At 42.3% G+C, this 17,265-nt stretch overlaps 1 protein-coding gene across 1 annotated transcript; it reads left to right on the top strand.

Annotated features, from left to right (window-relative positions):
- Positions 1 to 15,158: 15,158 nt before the first annotated feature.
- Positions 15,159 to 16,175, top strand: LOC308415108 (mRNA decay activator protein ZFP36L1-like; the record flags this gene model as incomplete). The annotated part of the gene is made up of 1 exon (XM_080910179.1): positions 15,159 to 16,175. One exon carries the CDS (start codon positions 15,159 to 15,161, stop codon positions 16,173 to 16,175), a length of 1,017 nt encoding a protein of 338 aa, XP_080766305.1.
- Between the last annotated feature and the right edge of the window lie 1,090 nt (positions 16,176 to 17,265).

Raw genomic sequence — 17,265 nt, 5'->3', positions numbered from 1 at the left:
CAAACATTTCCAGTGACAAAAATCCTTTTGTTATCTATGCTCTAGTAGCCAAATAGTGAAATAAACATGGACAGGTGGTAAGCATCTTAAAGATGCTCTTTGTACCTAGATACCTCCCTGCACAAGTCCTCAAGAGAAATGGATTGGGACCAAGGAGTAGAGAACTGTGCTCATCTCAGAGGTGGGTCCACTGGTTATTTTCCTATTCTTGTATAAGATGTCGGTGACCCCATTCACCTGTTGATGGATTCCTTGTTAGAAGAGTTGTACTCTGTTTCACAAAAAAATGGAGCATTACGTTGTAGCCTGGGTATATGCAAGGAGAACTTTGGGGTCCCTGGATCTGTCTAAAATCTCTCAAATCCCCAGGTCACCTAGTGGATATGGGGTGGCCTGGGAAAGTGCACTGTGTTCCTTAGAGTCACAGAACTTGAAGTTCAGCTAAATCTGATGAGCGACCAATCTTTTCATTGCCCAGGCCACTGAAATCTAAAGGAAAATTGGGGCCAAAAATTAAATACTATTTCTTCTGACCAGCATTTATGTTTTGCCTGCACATGTGTCTGTGTGGAGGGGGTGTCAGATCCCCTGGGACTAGAAATGCAGATAGGTTTGAACTGTCATGTGTGTGTTGGTAACAGAGCACAGGACTTTTGGAAAAGCAGCCACTGTTCTGCACTACTGAACCGCTTTTAAGGGCTGTTAAAAGTGCTACCCTGGCTTCTGCATGTTCTTCTTTACCTGTTGTGCCTTCAGTAGGAATTTTCCTAGAGATGCCAGGTGCCTAGAAGGCATACCTGAAAGCACAGTGAGAAAGCTCTGCCTTGCTTTCTGCCCAAGCCCACATGAGAGCCAAAGTGGTTCTCTTAAGGAGCAGGGTAGGATGGGCTTTGTGTATCTATTCATCCCAAGCTTAAATTCCATGCCTATTCTAAGAGCGAGGTTAGTCCTGGACTATCCAAACCCTCTCCTTTCAGAGAAGGGACAGATATTCAATGCCACCATGTCCCACAAGCTCTCCGCTTTTAAAGTTCCTCATACTGTGGAAACTGGGGACATGAAGTTGTTGTGGGGAGATGACTCATAGTGGTTTACACTCTGGGCTTGCAGGCTCACTACTAGGATCAGAGTGGGTGACATCAGAAGTGTGAAACTCTGTTCTGGGCATCCATCCCCTTGAGAGCTCAAAGCAGCAATAACTCTCAGCCTTCAAAATCTTCTTGGTGAGGTTCTCTGGGTCTCCTTTTCTTTTGTTTCTTTTATTTCCTTTTTTAAAATTCATCATTCTATTTGTTTTTTTTTAAACATGGAAACAGTCAGTTTTATTGATGTGCATAGAATAAACATTATGATTTTTGAATAGCAAAAATTACCACAAGGCTATATTCTTAGCTCTTGGATTATTAATGATTAAAATTCCAGGTGTACCACACTCTGAGAAGGTGCTAAACACTTTTTATTCCTAAGAAGGACTGAGGCTTTCACTCCCCCCCCCCCCTTTTTGAGCTTCATATGGCCTGTGAGAAGTTTCTGGGGGTGTTCAGAGCTATCTGGGGCTAGTATCCAATTATCAGTGACTGCATATTATGCCTGTGCTTTTGTGACTGGGTTACCTCACTCAGGATGATATTCTCTAGATGCAACCATTTTCCTAGGAATTTCATGAAGTCATTGTTTCTAATAGCTGAGTGGTATTCTATTGTGTAAATATGCTAAGTGACAAAGGTAAGCAGTTATCACAGAATATCCACGCTGATCAACTAGAAAATGTGATTGCTGCCCAAGCCTTCCAAAAGCCAAACAGGTAGTTTTGTACAACCTGCAGTGATGTGGTCCACTTGGACATCCAAAGTTTAAACTCTGAACCTTGTTAGGAAGGAAGGAAACCAACATATCCCAGAGTTCCCTGATTGGGAACACACCAATAAATGGATTCCCATCTTGAGATTCTCCTTCTCACCCAGGTAAGATTCTCAGTCATTTTCCTCTTTACAGTATTCAGAACTTGATGAGATTCTTTTAATTGCGGGGCATCTTCATGTCCCTCAGATCGCCGCTAATTGTGTAGCACATTCAGGGCAGTCATATCCTTGCCGCGAAAGAGATACAAAGTGGCAGTGTGGCTTTCTGCCGCGGCACGGAAGATTCTGATTCAATTTGCTCTTGGAGAACTTCTCTTCTGAAGGGGACTTGCTGGGTGCACGAGGGTCTTCATCTGCTGGCACCAAGGTTTATGACAGGAATATGGGGCAGTTTGGCTACTGGGGCAGCACAGATTCTGACTAGATGTGCTCTTGGCGATCTTCCCTTCTAAAGGGGACTTCTGGGTCCCACAGAGGCTTCATCTGCAGGCGCCAAGGTTTGAAGTTTATGATATAGACCGCAAGACTAGAAAATCTAGAGACTGAATTTTCAGTTAGGACCACTAGCAGATTTGCTGGTGGCCACGGAAGAGTGCGGGAAACAACTGGATTTCAGGAATGTGGAAGGTTTGGCGATTTGGGGAGTGTCACAGCAGGCTGCAGCACTCTCTGCTCCTACACATTTCTCACAATCACCTGTTGGTGTTGCACTCCCACCAGACCTCTTGGAGATGATTGTGTCCAGTGTTCAAAATGCTGCTCTGAGTATCTTGGAAATTCAGACCTAAAATGCCATTTTTTTCATTAATAAGATATGAACTTTTCAAGTTAAAATCGCTGGGACTTATTGACGTTTAAATCACCATGGCAGCAGCTGTGGAAAGTGCCAGCCTGGATCTGTATTTCCTGCTTCCTCTGTGAGTCTTCAGTAGGAATCAGACCAAGAGGAGCTGAGTGACCAAGAACACTGAGATACTTACACCAGAAAACCTGATTATTGCCCAGGAACTGCTGCTTCAGTGTGTAGTTTTGTATTTCTTAAATAAGTACCTTTCTAATCGGTTTCTATCTAGTTCAGGCAAAACCAAGAAAAAAAGAAAGAGAAAATGATTTTGCCTCTTCAAAAAGTGAACTAAAATTTAGCAAAGATGAGTGAGGGTTGCCTCATTTGTGTGTATGTATATTTATATAGAGATAGAGAGATATAGATTCTAGCTCAAGGAAACAAAATTATTTACAAAACAATTTTAGGAAAAATGTTCATTGGATTTTCAACTGGAAGCGTTTTTTGAGGGGGTTCCCAAAGGCCAACATTAGCATTGGTGATGTGAAATGCTTTTTTTTAGAATTATTTATTTTAATGGGAAAAGAGCCCTATTGCATACTGTTGGAATTTCTCTTTGTCTCAAAAAAAAAAAAATCATTGACATCTGCAAAGGACTACATGGGGTTTTGGGAGGGATTGGGGTATGGCATAGTACAGGTGTGCAGGTCATAGGAAAAGTTGTGGAGGACCTCTTTTTCATTAGATACTGAAATAGAAGACAAGTGCCAGGCTTTGTCCTTCCAGTCCTTGGTATCTTTTATGCACTGATACAACAGTCCCCTGATGGATGCTGTTTTACAGGAAGTCTTACATCCACCTGTAATAAATTCTTTTTTTTTTACCGCTTTATTTTTTTTAAAGTGGGATGCATTTACAGATTTTTAAAGGCATTTTGGCATGACATTATATGAATATTTTTATCAGTACTTAATTTTTTCAGAGGTGTGCGAGCATACATAGAAATCCCACTAGTTACCATAAGCAAAAAGTACATGTAGGACAGAATATAACATGGAATGAGTTTCTTGTTGGATATAGATAGATTAAGCATAATGATCTGTGAATACCAAAAAATGCCACAGGCTATATTCTTAGCACTTGGATTATTAATGATTTGAAGTCCAGGTGTACCACACTCTGAGAGGGTGCTATACACTTTTTTTTTTCTAAGCAGGAATGAGGCTTTTTTTTTTTTTTGCCTTTGGTTTTTTTGAGCTTTATATAGTCTGTGAGTTGTTTATGGGATATTCAGAGCTTTCTGGGGTTAGTATCCACATATCAGGGACTACATATTATATATGTTCTTTTGTGGCTGGGTTACCTCACTCAGGATGATATTCTCTAGATGTATCCCTTTTCCTAGGAATTTCATAAAGTCATTGTTTCTAGTAGCTGAGTAATACTCCATTTTGAAAATGTACCACAATTTTTGTATCCATTCATTTACTGATATACATGTTGGTTTTTTGAAGCTTCTGGATATTATAAATAGGTCTGCTATAAACAATATGCCCTAATTGTATGTTGGAGCAACTTTGGGGTATATGCCCAGAAGTAGAATAACTGGCACTTCAGGTAGGACAAAAATCCAATTTTGGAGGGAACCTCAAAACTGATTTCCAGAGTGATTGTATTAGTTTACAACCCCACCAACAATGGAGAAGTATTTCTCTTTCTCTGCATCCTCACCAGCATCTGCTGTCATCTGAGTTTTTGATCTTAGCCATTCTGACTGGTGTGAGGTGGAATCTCAGGGTTGCTTTGATTTGCATTTCCTTGATGACTAGGGATGTGGAGCACTTAGATGATTTTTAGCCTTTCCATATGCGTCAAGAGAGAATTTTCTTTAGCTCTGTACCCCTTTTTTATAGGATTGATTGATTCTCTGGCACTTATCTTCTTGAGTTTTTTGTATACATTAGATATTAGACCTTTATCACATGTGGGGTTGGTAGATATCTTTCCCAATCTGATGGCTGCCATTCTTTTTGGTTTTTTTTTTTTGTTGTTTTGTTTTTTTTTTTTGTGTGTGTGTGTGTGTGTGTGTGTGTGTTTGACAGTGTCCTTGACCTTACAGAAACTTTGCGATCTCATTAGGTCCCATTTCTCTAATTTGACCTTAGAGCACAATCCATTGGTCTTCTGTTCAGGATATTTTCCTCTGTGCCAATGTGTTCTAAGGTTTTCCCTATTTACTCTTCTAAAAATTTCAGTTTACCTGGTTTAATGTGGAGATCTTTGATTCACTTGCACTTGAGCTTTGTACAAGGAGATAAGAAAGGGTCTATTTTCATTCTTCAGCATGCTGAAGAAGCATTGAACCAACACCATTTATTGAAGAGGCTGTCCAATTTCCATTGAATATTTATAGCTTCTTTGTCAAAAATGAAGGGACCATATTGTGAGGGTTCAATTTTGGATCTTCTATTCTGTTCCATTGATGCACATGCCTAACTTTGTACCAGTACCATGCAGTTTTTAACACAATTGTCTTGTGATATAGCTTGAGGTCAGGGATGGTGATTCCTACAGATGTTTTTTTTTTTTTGTTTTTGAGGATATTCGGGATTTTGTTATTCCAGATGAATTTACACATTGCTCTTATCAACTCTATGAAGAATTGTGTTGGTATTTTGATGGAGATTGCATTGAATCTGTAGATTGCTTTTGGTAAGATGGCCATTTTTACAATGTTGATCCTTCCAATCCATGATATGGGAGATCTTTCCAGCTTCTGAGACTGGATTTCCACTGGGGACCTCTAGCAGATTTTCTGGTGGCCACAGCAGGGAAAGCCCCTTGAGGTCAGGAGTGGGAAGGTTGGTGACTTGGGGAGTGTCTCAGCAGGCTGCAGCAGTCTCTACTCCTGCAGATTTCTCATGGGCACTTGGTGGTGCTTCATTCCTGCTAATAGTATTAGACATGATGGTGCACAAGGATCTGACTCCTGATACTTTTACTAAAAACTCATGCAGAAGAAGACATATTTTTAAATTATAAGATATGAAGTTATGGAAGTTAAAATCGTTCTGTGGCAGCAGTTGTGAAAAGTGCTAGCCCAGGCACTCCTGCTTCTATGTGCAGTTTTTCATTCTGTAAATACCTGCTTTACTACTTGGTTTCTAGTTCAGGAAAAAGGAAGAAAAATATTTTTTTCTCTTCATAAACTAAACTAAAATTTAGCAAAGATGAGGGAAGGCTGCCAAATGTGTGTATGCATATGTATGTATAGAGAGAAGTAGAGAAATAAATTTTTTTCTTACAACTTTATTTTAAAAAGAGAGATAGATACATGTATAGATTTTTAAAAAGCATTTTGACATAAAACTATAATAATATATTTTTGTCAGTTCTTAATTCTTTTAGAGGTTTGATAATAAAGTATGCCCTGAAATCTTACTAGTTACAATGAGCATAAAGTACATGTAGAACATAACGTAACATGGAAATACTCAAAGTTTTCTTGGTGTCTAAACATTAAATATAATATTTTTGAAATACCAAAAATTGCCACAAGATTATATTTTTAGCTCTTGAATAATTTACGATTAAAGGTCTACCTGTGCCCCACCCTGAGAGGGTACTGTAATTTTTTTTTCCCTGAGATGAACTGAGGCTTCCACTTTTTGCACTTTTTTCTTTTTTTCAGCTTCATATGGTCTGTGAGTTGTTTCTTTGCTATTCAGAGCTTTCAGAGACTAGTATCCACTTATTACTAAAGGCAAATTATGTCTGGTCTTTGTTGACTGGGTACCTCACACAGCCCAATGTGGAATTCGGGAGTTTTTTTTTTTTTTTTTTTTTTTTTTTTTTTTCCCAATCTTTACATTGCTTATTTGATCTCTGACAGTCCTAAATTAAGAATTGGATAGGAAACCTGAAACTTCATGGAAAGGTGCTTTCACTTGGGGTTCTTCAACGAATTGCCCCACAGACAGAGAATCTGGTTTTAGGGTAGGGGATGTGGCAATGTTGTAGTGTTGCAAGGTCTCAAAATGTGAGGTCCTGGAGAGTCAACCCTGCAGATATTTGTGCTCAGTGCCGGCTTAATCGGCTGTGCAGCAAATCTGTCCACAGTTCGGGCTCCCAGAACACTAACGATTAATTTTACCTAAAATGGCATATTTAGGAAGTTGTTAGATAGGAAGCTATTAAGTGAAAACTCAGCCCTGAATCCTTGTCCTGCATTCTGGAGGAATGAGAGGCTCAGTGACAAAGGCAAGAAGCTATCACAGGACATTCATGCTGATCAACTAGAAAATGTGATTTCTGCCCAAGCCTTCCAAATGCCAAACAGGTAGTTTTGTGCAACCTGCAATTATGTGGTCCACATGGACTCTCCAAGGTTAAACTCTTGAGGCTTGTTAGGAAGGAAACCAACATCTCCCAGAGTTCCCTGATGTTGGAACACACCAGTAAATAGATTCCCCACTTGAAAATCTCCTTCTCCCCGGTTAAGATTCTTAGTCATTTTCCTCTTTACTGTATTCAGAACTTGATGAGATGCTTTTAATTGCGGGGCATCTTCATGTCCCTCAGATCGCCGCTAATTGTGTAGCACTTTCGGGGCAGTCATATCTTTGCCGCGAAAGAGATACAAAGTGGCATTTTGGATTCCTGCCGCGGCAAGGAAGATTCTGATTCCGTGTGCTCTCAGGAACTTCTCTTCTAAAGGGGACTTCCTGGGTGCATGAGGGTCTTCGTCTGCTGGCACCAAGGTTTGGCTACTGGGGCAGCACAGATTCTGACTAGGTGTGCTCTTGGCGATCTTCCCTTCTAATGGGGACTTCCCGGTCCCACAGAGGCTTCATCTGCTGGCGCCAAGGTTTGAAATTTATGATCTAGACCGCAAGAGTAGAAAATCTAGAGACTGGATTTTCAGTTGGGACCACTAGCAGATTTGCTGGTGGCCACGGAAGAGTGCGGGGACAACTGGATTTCAGGAATGTGGAAGGTTTGGCGATTTGGGGAGTGTCACAGCAGGCTGCAGCACTCTCTGCTCCTACAGATTTCTCACAGTCACTTGTTGGTGTTGCACTCCTGCTAAACCTATGGGAGGTGATTGTGTCCAGTGTTCAAAATGCTGCTCTGAGTATCTTGGAAATTTAGACCTAAAAGGCCATTTTTTTCATTAATAAGATATGAACTTTTCAAGTTTAAATCGCTGGGACTTATTGAAGTTAAAATCGCCATGGCAGCAGCTGTGGAAAGTGCCAGCCTGGATCTGTATTTCCTGCTTCCTCTGTGAGTCTTCAGTAGATATCAGACCAAGAGGAACTCAGTGACCAAGAACACTGAGATACTTACACCAGAAAACCTGATTATTGCAAGGGAACTGCTGCTTCTGTGTGTAGTTTTGTATTTCTTAAATAAGTACCTTTCTAATCAGTTTCTATCTAGTTCAGGCAAAACTAAGAACAAAAGAAGGAGAAAATGATTTTGCCTCTTCAAAAAGTGAACTAAAATTTAGCAAAGATGAGTGAGGGTTGCCTCATTTGTGTGTATGTATATTTATATAGAGATAGAGAGATATAGATTCTAGCTCAAGGAAACAAAATTATTTACAAAACAATTTTAGGAAAAATGTTCATTGGATTTTCAACTGGAAGCATTTTTTTTGTGGGGGGGGGTTCCCAAAGGCCAACATTAGCATTGGTGATGTGAAATGCTTTTTTTTAGAATTATTTATTTTAATGGGAAAAGAGCCCTATTGCATACTGTTGGCATTTTTCTTTGTCTCAAAAAAAAAAAATCGTTGACATCTTCAAAGGACTACATGGGGTTTTGGGAGGGACTGGGGTATGGCATAGTACAGGTGTGCAGGTCATAGGAAAAGTTGTGGAGGACTTCTTTTTCATTAGATACTGAAATAGAAGACAATGCCTGGCTTTGTTCTTCCAGTCCTTGATATCTTTTATGCACTGATACAACAGTCCTCTGATGGATGCTGTTTTACAGGAAGTCTTACATCCACCTGTAATAAATTCTTTTTTTTTACTGCTTTATTCTTTTTAAGTGGGATACATTTACAGATTTTTAAAGGCATTTTGGCATGACATTATATGAATATTTTTGTCAGTACTTAATTCTTTCAGAGGATTGATAGCATGCATAGAAATCCTACCATTTACCATAAGCATAAAGTGCATGTAGTACAGAACATAACATGGAAATTCATTTCTTGTTGGGTATAGATTAAGCATAATGATCTGTGAACACCAAAAATTGCCACAGGCTATATTCTTAGCTCTTGGATTAGTATTGATTTGAGGTCTAGGTGTACCACACTCTGAGTGTGTGCTATACATTTATTTTTTCCCTAAGAAGAACTGAGGCTTTCTCTCTCTCTTTTTTTTTTTTTTTGGCCTTTGTCCTTCTTGAGCTTCATTAGTATGTGATTTGTTTATGGGGTATTCAGAGCTTTCTGGGGTTAGTATCCAATTATCAGGTACTACATATTATATCTGTTCATTTGTGACTGGGTTACCTCACTCTGGATGATATTCTCTAGATGCATCCATTTTCCTAGAAGTTTCATAAAGTCATTGTTTCTAATAGAAGAGAATTACTCCATTGTCTAATTATGCAATTTTTGTATTCATTCATCTACTGAAGGGCATCTGGGTTCTTTCCATTTTCTGGCTATTATAAATAGAGCTGCAATGAACATTGTGGTTTTATGTGTCCCTGTGGTGTATGCCCAGAATTGGAATAACTGTGTCTTCAGGTAGTACTATGTTTAAATTTCTGAGGAACTGCCAGAATGATTTCCAGAGTGGTTGTATTAGTTTATAACCTTACCAACAGTGAAGAATGTTCCTCTTTCTCCACATCGTTGCCAGCATCTGCTGTCATCTGAGTTTTGGATCTTGGCCAATCTGACTGGTGTGAGGTGGAATCTCAGGGTTGTTTTGATTTACATTTCCCTGATGACTAAGAATGTAGAGCACTTCCATAGATGCTTCTCAGCCATTTTATATTCCTCAAGTTTGAAATTTTGTTTAGCTTTGTATGGCATTTTTTAATAGGGTTATTTGATTCTCTGTTGTCTAATGTCTTGAGTTCTTTGTATACCTTGGATATTAGGCCTCTATCAGATGTGGGGTTGGTAAAGATCTTTTCCCACTCTGTTGTCACCCATTTTTTTTTCTTGACAGTGTCCTTAGCCTTACAGAAACTTTGCAATCTCATTAAGTCCCATTTGTCGATCTTTGACCTTAGTGAAATGCATTTGTATTGGGAAAGTTTATTTTCCTGTCCTAAAGATAATATAACATCTTTTTTCCTGCACCTTTTGTTGCTTTTAGGTCGCAGAAAGCTAAAACGATGAAGTTGGCTCCCACATGGATGGGCTGGAAGGTGTGATGATAGCTGAGAAGGAACCATCTGCAAAAGAGTACTGGACCCCAGCCATTCTGTGTGAGATCTAGACAATACTGTAAATTTTCAATCAAACAAATGTGGGGTGGGGGTAGCATAGACAAGAATGGAGGGTTCTTGATCCAAGTGGGAGAGAAAGTCTAAATGCCGGATTCACAGGCATTGTGACAGAGGTCAAGTTTCATCTAAGACAGTTTAGTGTCTAGTGTCTAAGTTGATCTTTTTCAGTTTTTTTTTTTTTTTCCTAAGCGAAGGGCGGAGGGAGTGAACCTGCTAGAGGAGTGTCTGGTATTCTTGATACTATACTGCCATCCTGTGGATTTGCTTTGCTGTTCTTGCCAACACCCCCATGTGTTTGTTCTGAGCAGATTGGGAGTTGCTGAGGAGTACTTGGGGGTTCTGGTTCAAATACCGAATCAGTGAACAACCAGTCAAGAGTGAAGGTAGCTCCAGACAACAGACCGGTTCTGGGGTTAGCCAGGCTTTGGTTTCTGAGTAATAAAATGGACTTGCGATCTCATAGGCAGCCATGTTTTGCACAAGGATGAGGAATACTGGGGAGTATTCATCAACTGGGGTGCACATATGTGGGTAACATGTTTATCAGTGATGCCTGAAGCTAGACTCCATGATGTACTGACTACAATGGGCAAAACCAGGCATTGCAGAAAGGACATACTTAGAAAGCAATTATTGACAATGAATGTGCCCAGAAATAGGTGGGGTTGATTAGTGATGCTTCCTCTATCAGGTAAAAATCTATTCTGCTTCTTGTCCCCTTGTGAGTAGATGACTAAGCTTCCCTTCTGGCAGATGCCCACTTTGTTCTCAGTTCTATGACTTTCTGTCAAGGGAGTACTGAGTGAGTGGGAGGAGAAGAGGTCAGCTGACCTTGAACCTGAAGCTTAGTGTCTCACAGTCATGGGGTATCTGCACAAGCATGGAAGACCTGGTCATTGCATTGCCCCCAGAGTCATGATGGTAGTTGAGGCTTCATTGCACATGTGCCACCTAGTATGTTTGCCTGAGCTATGGGGGAGGGGAGTGAGTTCACTGTGAGTCCAGTGTCTCCCTTAACTTTTTTCTCTGTGGCTTCTAACAACTCGTGAATCCAGTGGTGGATTTTTCAATTTAGTTTTTATAAATGGTGTTCATACCTTTGTGGTAAAAAGTGGCCCCTATGGTGGAATGACTGAAGATAGTTTGTCTGGGTACATGGGGTACATACACACACACACACACACACACACACACACACACAATTTTTAAAAAGTAGGATCCCTTCAGAAAGATTGCTGTGCCCACACTTGGTCAGAAAATATCCAGAACTGAACTCAGCTTCATCATAGTCTATTGGCAAATTGTTGGCCTTTCCTCCTTCCCCCAATGATGAGTGGAGGAGAGATGCTGGAATTAGGGTACCTTGGCATTCATGGAGCAATACTGCCATCAAGCGGAATTGTTTTCCTGTTTCTGGGAACACCTAAGTGTGCTGTTTCAGAAGGTTTGGGGAAGAGGAATATAGGCAAGGCGGATCTCTGGTCCGACCACTGAACTGAAGGAGGTTCAACCGTGGTCTTTCAGGGTCTAGATTACCTGTTGGGATACTCTTGCCATTGCCTGACACCTGCCATGTCTCAGGGCAAAAACAGCAGCTACATAGGAAATGCAAGCTTAGAGTTCCTGTGTCAGCCATGTTTCCCAGAGTACAGAAGAGTTCTCTGACAAGGAGTCAGCTGCCTTGAATGACTTGTGGAAAACCTACTTTTGTCTCCTTCACATTCTCCTACCACCATCTAGAAGCAGAGACAGCTCAATTAGCTATGAGCACAACAAGGTCCCTGACTTCATGGTTAACTTTTTAACCCTCATCTATACCTAGCCCCCATTTCCTGGAACAGACACTGCCTTTGGTATTTGGAGCTCTCTTCAGGGGTTCGGAGATGCTCAGAAATTTGAGAAAGGGTTTATATATTCCTGCATTTCTTCTTTCCCCTTTTCCTCTGTTATCTCCTTCTTCCTCCATGTCCTCCTTCTGAGGTGTTGGGATTTTTCACTTCTTCCCTCCACCCCACGCTCCTATCCCCATCCTGTGCTTACAGTTTCTCCTCTGCCAGGTAAGATTCTCAATCACTCTTCTCTTTGCTGTATTCTGTCCTAGCTTTATTAGATGCTTTTAATTGTGAGGCATCTTTATGTCCCTCGGATCGCGGCTAATTATCCAGCAAATCTAGGGCAGTCGGATCTTTGCCGCAAAAGAGATACAAAGTGGCAGTGTGGCTTCCTGCCGCGCCAATGAAAATTCTGGTTCCGTGTGCTCTTGGGACCTACTCTTCTAAAGGGGACTTCCTGGGTGCACGACGGTCTTCATCTGCTGGCACCAAGGTTTATGACAGGAATATGGGGCAGTTTGGCTACTGGGGCAGTGCAGATTCTTACTAGGTGTGCTCTTGGCGATCTTCCCTTCTAAAGGGGACTTCTGGGTCCCACAGAGGCTTCATCTGCAGGCGCCAAGGTTTGAAGTTTATGATCTAGACCAAAAGACTAGAAACTTTAGAGACTTGATTTTCACTTGGGACCACTAGCAGATTTGCTGGTGGCCACGGAAGAGTGCGGGGGAAAACTGGATTTCAGGAATGTGGAAGGTTTGGCGATTTGGGGAGTCTCTCAGCGGGCTGCAACACTCTCTGCTCCTGCAGATTTCTCACAGGCACTTGTTGGTGTTGCACTCCCACCAGACCTCTTGGAGATGATTGTGTCCAGTGTTCAGAATGCTAGAACTGAGTATCTGATAACTCAGACCTAAAATGATATATTTTTAAATTAACAAGATATGACCTTAAAAATCACCATGGCAGCAGCTGTGGAAATGCCAGCCTGGATCTATATTTCCTGCTTCCTCTGTGAGTCTTCAGTAGGAATCAGCCCAAGAGGAGCTCAGTGACCAAGAACACTGAGATACTTACACCAGAAAACCTGATTATTGCCCAGGAACTGCTGCTTCTGTGTGTGTAGTTTTTCATTCCTTAAATAACTTCTTTTCAAAGTGGTTTCTAGTTCAGGAAAAACAAATTAAAATCAAGCAAAAAAAAAAAAAAAAAAAAAAAAAAAAAAAAAAGAGAGAGAGATTTTACCTATTTAAAAAATGCATTGCATTTTAGCATACATGAAGACACATTTTCATATTTATGTATATATGTATTTATATGTGTATATGTATATCTCTATCTATGTAGATAGATAGATAGATTCCTGGAACAAACAACAAAATTTATTTACAAACCAATTTTATACAGAAATGTCTGGTGTATTTTTCCTAGACCGTTTATTTTTAATGGTTCCCAAATGGGAGCATCTGCATTGTTTAAATGCAAATGCATTTGTATTTGAAAAGTTTATTTTTTTGCCTTAAATGTGATAATTCACCATCCATTTTCCTGCAATTTTCTTATTGTTTTTAGCCCGCTGAAACGTAAAATGATGAAGCTGGCTTCTATGTGGATGGGCTGGAACAAGCTGAACTGTGCCCCAACCCTTCTATGTGTGATCTAGTCAATAGTGTAAAATTACAGGAAAACAGAGGCATGCGTTGTGGGGTTGTTCGGAGAGAACATTGAGGGTTCCTGATACTTGTGGGATGAGAAAGACTAAATGCAGTGATTTACAGGCATTTTGACAGAGGTCAAGTTTCATCTATGACAATTTGTAGTCTAGTATCTAAGTTGATCTTTTTCAGTTTTTTTTTTTTTTTTTTTAGTTTTTTTCCTAAGCGAAGGGCGGAGGGAGTGAACCTGCTAGAAGAGTGTCTGGTATTCTTGATACTATACTGCCATCCAGTGGATTTGCTTTGCTGTTCCTGCCAACACCCCCATGTGTTCTGAGCAGATTGGGAGTCGGTCAGAGCACTTGGGGGTTCTGGTTCAAATACCGAATCAGTGAACAACCAGTCAAGAGGTGAAGGTAGCTCCAGACAACAGACCAGTTCTGGGGTTATCCCAGGGTTCGGTTTCTGAGTAATATAATCGGCTATTCAGGAATAATGAGCTTTTTCATCTCGTGGCAGCCATGTTTTGCACGGGGATGAGGAATACCATCCTGGATTCATCAACTGGTCTGCAGATATGTGGTTAATGTGTTTATCAAGGTTAGGAATCTCCCCAATTGCCTCACCTGCTTTTAGGCACCTACCCGCATATATACCTCATTTTTTGAAATCAGCCATTGCCTATGGGGTTCAGGACTCTGTTCATGAGCATCAGAGACTTCAAAAATGCCACCTAGAGGTCAAAAATATATCAGGTTTCATCATACTGTCTACTCTCCCTTCCTCCCCCCTCCTTCCTTTCTTCCTTCCCTCCCTTCCTTCCCCCTCCTTCCTTTCTTCCTTCCATTGTTTTCATTCCCTCTCTGCCTTCCATGCTTAGATCTCTGTCTGTTGTCTGTGCTTGATTTTCTCCCCTGTGCCTTCTACATTTCCCATCTTTTTTTTATTCCCTTTATTCTTCTGCTGTCCACTAGGAGTTCTGATGGCAGTTGACATGAGGGATAAAAGACACCCAAACTTGTTTGAGGACTTAGAATCAAATCATGCCTGGAGCTAGACTCCATGATGCCCAGGGGATAATGGGCACACCAGACATGCCATAAAGGATATACTGGGAAAACGATGATTGACAATGAATATGGAGGGGGTAGCTGGTGGGATTTTTACTGCCTTCCTTCTTTGTCCTTTGAACTTTTTCTGTCTAGACCCTGGTATGTATGGAGGTGCGCCGGGGCAGGGTTTCAGGTGTGTCTGGTAGCCTTGAACTAGAAGCTTGTTGGTGGGATGGCTTATAAAATGTCTGCCTATCCATGACAGAACTAGACACTCTGGGTTACCATGACACTTGTTGTCATGGTTCCATTTGAGTGTCAGAGAATTCCTAGCAGGGTTAAGAGTGGGTTGTACGGGGAGAGTCAGAAAGGCGAGGGGCAACGGGAGCAGGTGTGCGGAACTCCTGACCCGAGAGCTGGAGGCTGGGCCTTCCCCACTCCGGGACCTTCGTGACACAACAGATACTAGTCCTAGCCCCGTGCGAAAGCCCATGATGACCACCACCCTCGCGTCTTCCACCATTTTCGACTTGAGTGAAGATTTATGCAAGGGTAACAAGATGCTTAACTACAGCACTCCCAGTGCTGGGGGCTGCCTGCTGGACAGGAAGGCAGTGGGCACCCCTGCTGGTGGGGGCTTCCCTCAGAGGCACTCAGTCACTCTGCCCAGCTCCCAATCCCATCAGAACCAGCTACACAGCCACCTTAAGGGTGAGCCGACCTCGACCCTGAGCTCACAGGACAGCCGACTTCCAGACCGCTCTTTCTTTGAAGGGGGCGAGAGGATGCTGCCCACTCAGAAGCAGCCTGGGAGCGTCCAGGTCAACTCCAGCCGCTACAAGACGGAGCTGTGCCGCCACTTCGAAGAAAATGGTGCTTGTTTGTATGGAGACAAGTGTCAGTTCGCGCATGGGATCCACGAGCTCCGCAGCCTGACGCGCCACCCCAAGTACAAGACGGAGCTGTGCCGCACCTTTCACACCATCGGCTTTTGCCCATATGGGCCTCGCTGCCACTTCATTCACAACGCGGAGGAGCGACGGGTCCTGCCGGGTGGCCCGGACCTCTCCACTGACCGTCCCCGCCTCCAGCAGAGCTTTAGCTTTGCTGGGTTTCCCAGTGCCGCTGCCACCACTGCTGCCAGGGGGCTGCTGGACAGTCCCACGTCCATCACCCCACCCCCCATCCTGAGCACCAATGACCTCTTGGGCTCACCCACCCCGCCCAATGGCACCAATAACCCCTTGGCCTTTTCCAGCCAGGAGCTGGCGAGCCTCTTTGCTCCTAGCATGGGGCTCCCTTGGGGAGGCTCCCCCACCACCTCCCTCTTCCAGCCCATGCCCAAATCCCCTCAGGTGTTTGACTGTCCCCGAAGCCCTCAGGATTCACTCTCGGACCAGGAGGGCTACCTGAGCAGCTCCAGCAGCAGCCACAGTGGCTCAGACTCCCCTACATGGAACAACTCAAGACGCCTGCCCATTTTCAGCAGACTCTCCATCTCAGATCACTAAGCCAGGGTAGGGAGGGACCCCCTGCCTCCTTCACCTCTCCCCTCTGCACCCCATCCCATACCTTCACCTCCCCACCTCCTAACTTTCCTTCAAACCCTACATTGATAAATTTAAGCTCAACCCATTTCCCAGAACCTTCGTATGTTACCCCTCCCACATAAGGACAAGTCAATTTGTGGTAGCTTTTGGCTTGAAAACCCCCTCCCTCCATTTCATAGCCCACTTAACCACGCATAACAGAGTCCCATCTTTGTCAGTAGATGTCTTTTTTTTTTTTTTTTTTTTTTTTTTTTTTTTGGCTTAAGCCTTAAGTGCCAAATCACAAAAGAAAAAAGGAGTAACTGTTTACAGAAGCAACTTAGTGCCTTGTAATCTAACTTTGTCACTGTGACTATATTACCTCTTCAAGGCCAGGGGGCACCCGTGAGCACCTCTTCAAGGCCTCCCAGAGCCTCTGCCTGTAGGGTTGGGGGGAAGGGCGGTGACCCGCAACCAGCAGCTCCCCCAGCTGGCCACACAAGGGCACCTTCCTTTCAGTCTCCTGCACACTCTTCCTGTAGACACTAGCCTCCTTCAGAGAATTGTTGCAGGATTTGGGGGGGGGGAGTTGGGGGGGAACTATTTTGACATTCAAAATTTTTTTCTTCCCAGCCTGAACCCCTGTTGACTAATCTTGCCTGGGTTTGTGTAGGTCTACGGGGACAATGATTGAACAAGTTGGACGAAGATTTTAACATAAATGGGACCATGTGATTTAATTTCTTTTTCTTTTTTTCAAGTGGGGAGGAAGAAGAAACTAGATGGACTATAAGAGTCTTGATTTTGGTGCTAAAGTTCCCCAATTCATATGTGACATCTTAAAAATGACAACAAATGAGAGAAAACCTTAAAAAATAAAAATCTTTTAAGGGGTGAGCAGTTAATGGTATTCATTCCACATACAATATCTGTGTAAAACGATTTTCTGTAGAAGTTGCTTTAATGGATTTTGCTCTAGAATACCTTAGGTCTACCTTAGAGCCCTCACACCATGCTTTTTTCCCTGGGTTTAAACTTCATCTAACTTTCAGAAATTGGAGAGCATAAATGT

This window comes from Micromys minutus (assembly GCF_963924665.1).
Source record: "Micromys minutus genome assembly, chromosome: X".
NCBI classification, from domain to species: domain Eukaryota; kingdom Metazoa; phylum Chordata; class Mammalia; order Rodentia; family Muridae; genus Micromys; species Micromys minutus.
Note: the sequence above shows the minus strand (reverse complement) of the source record. Positions and strands in the feature narration are given on the sequence as shown.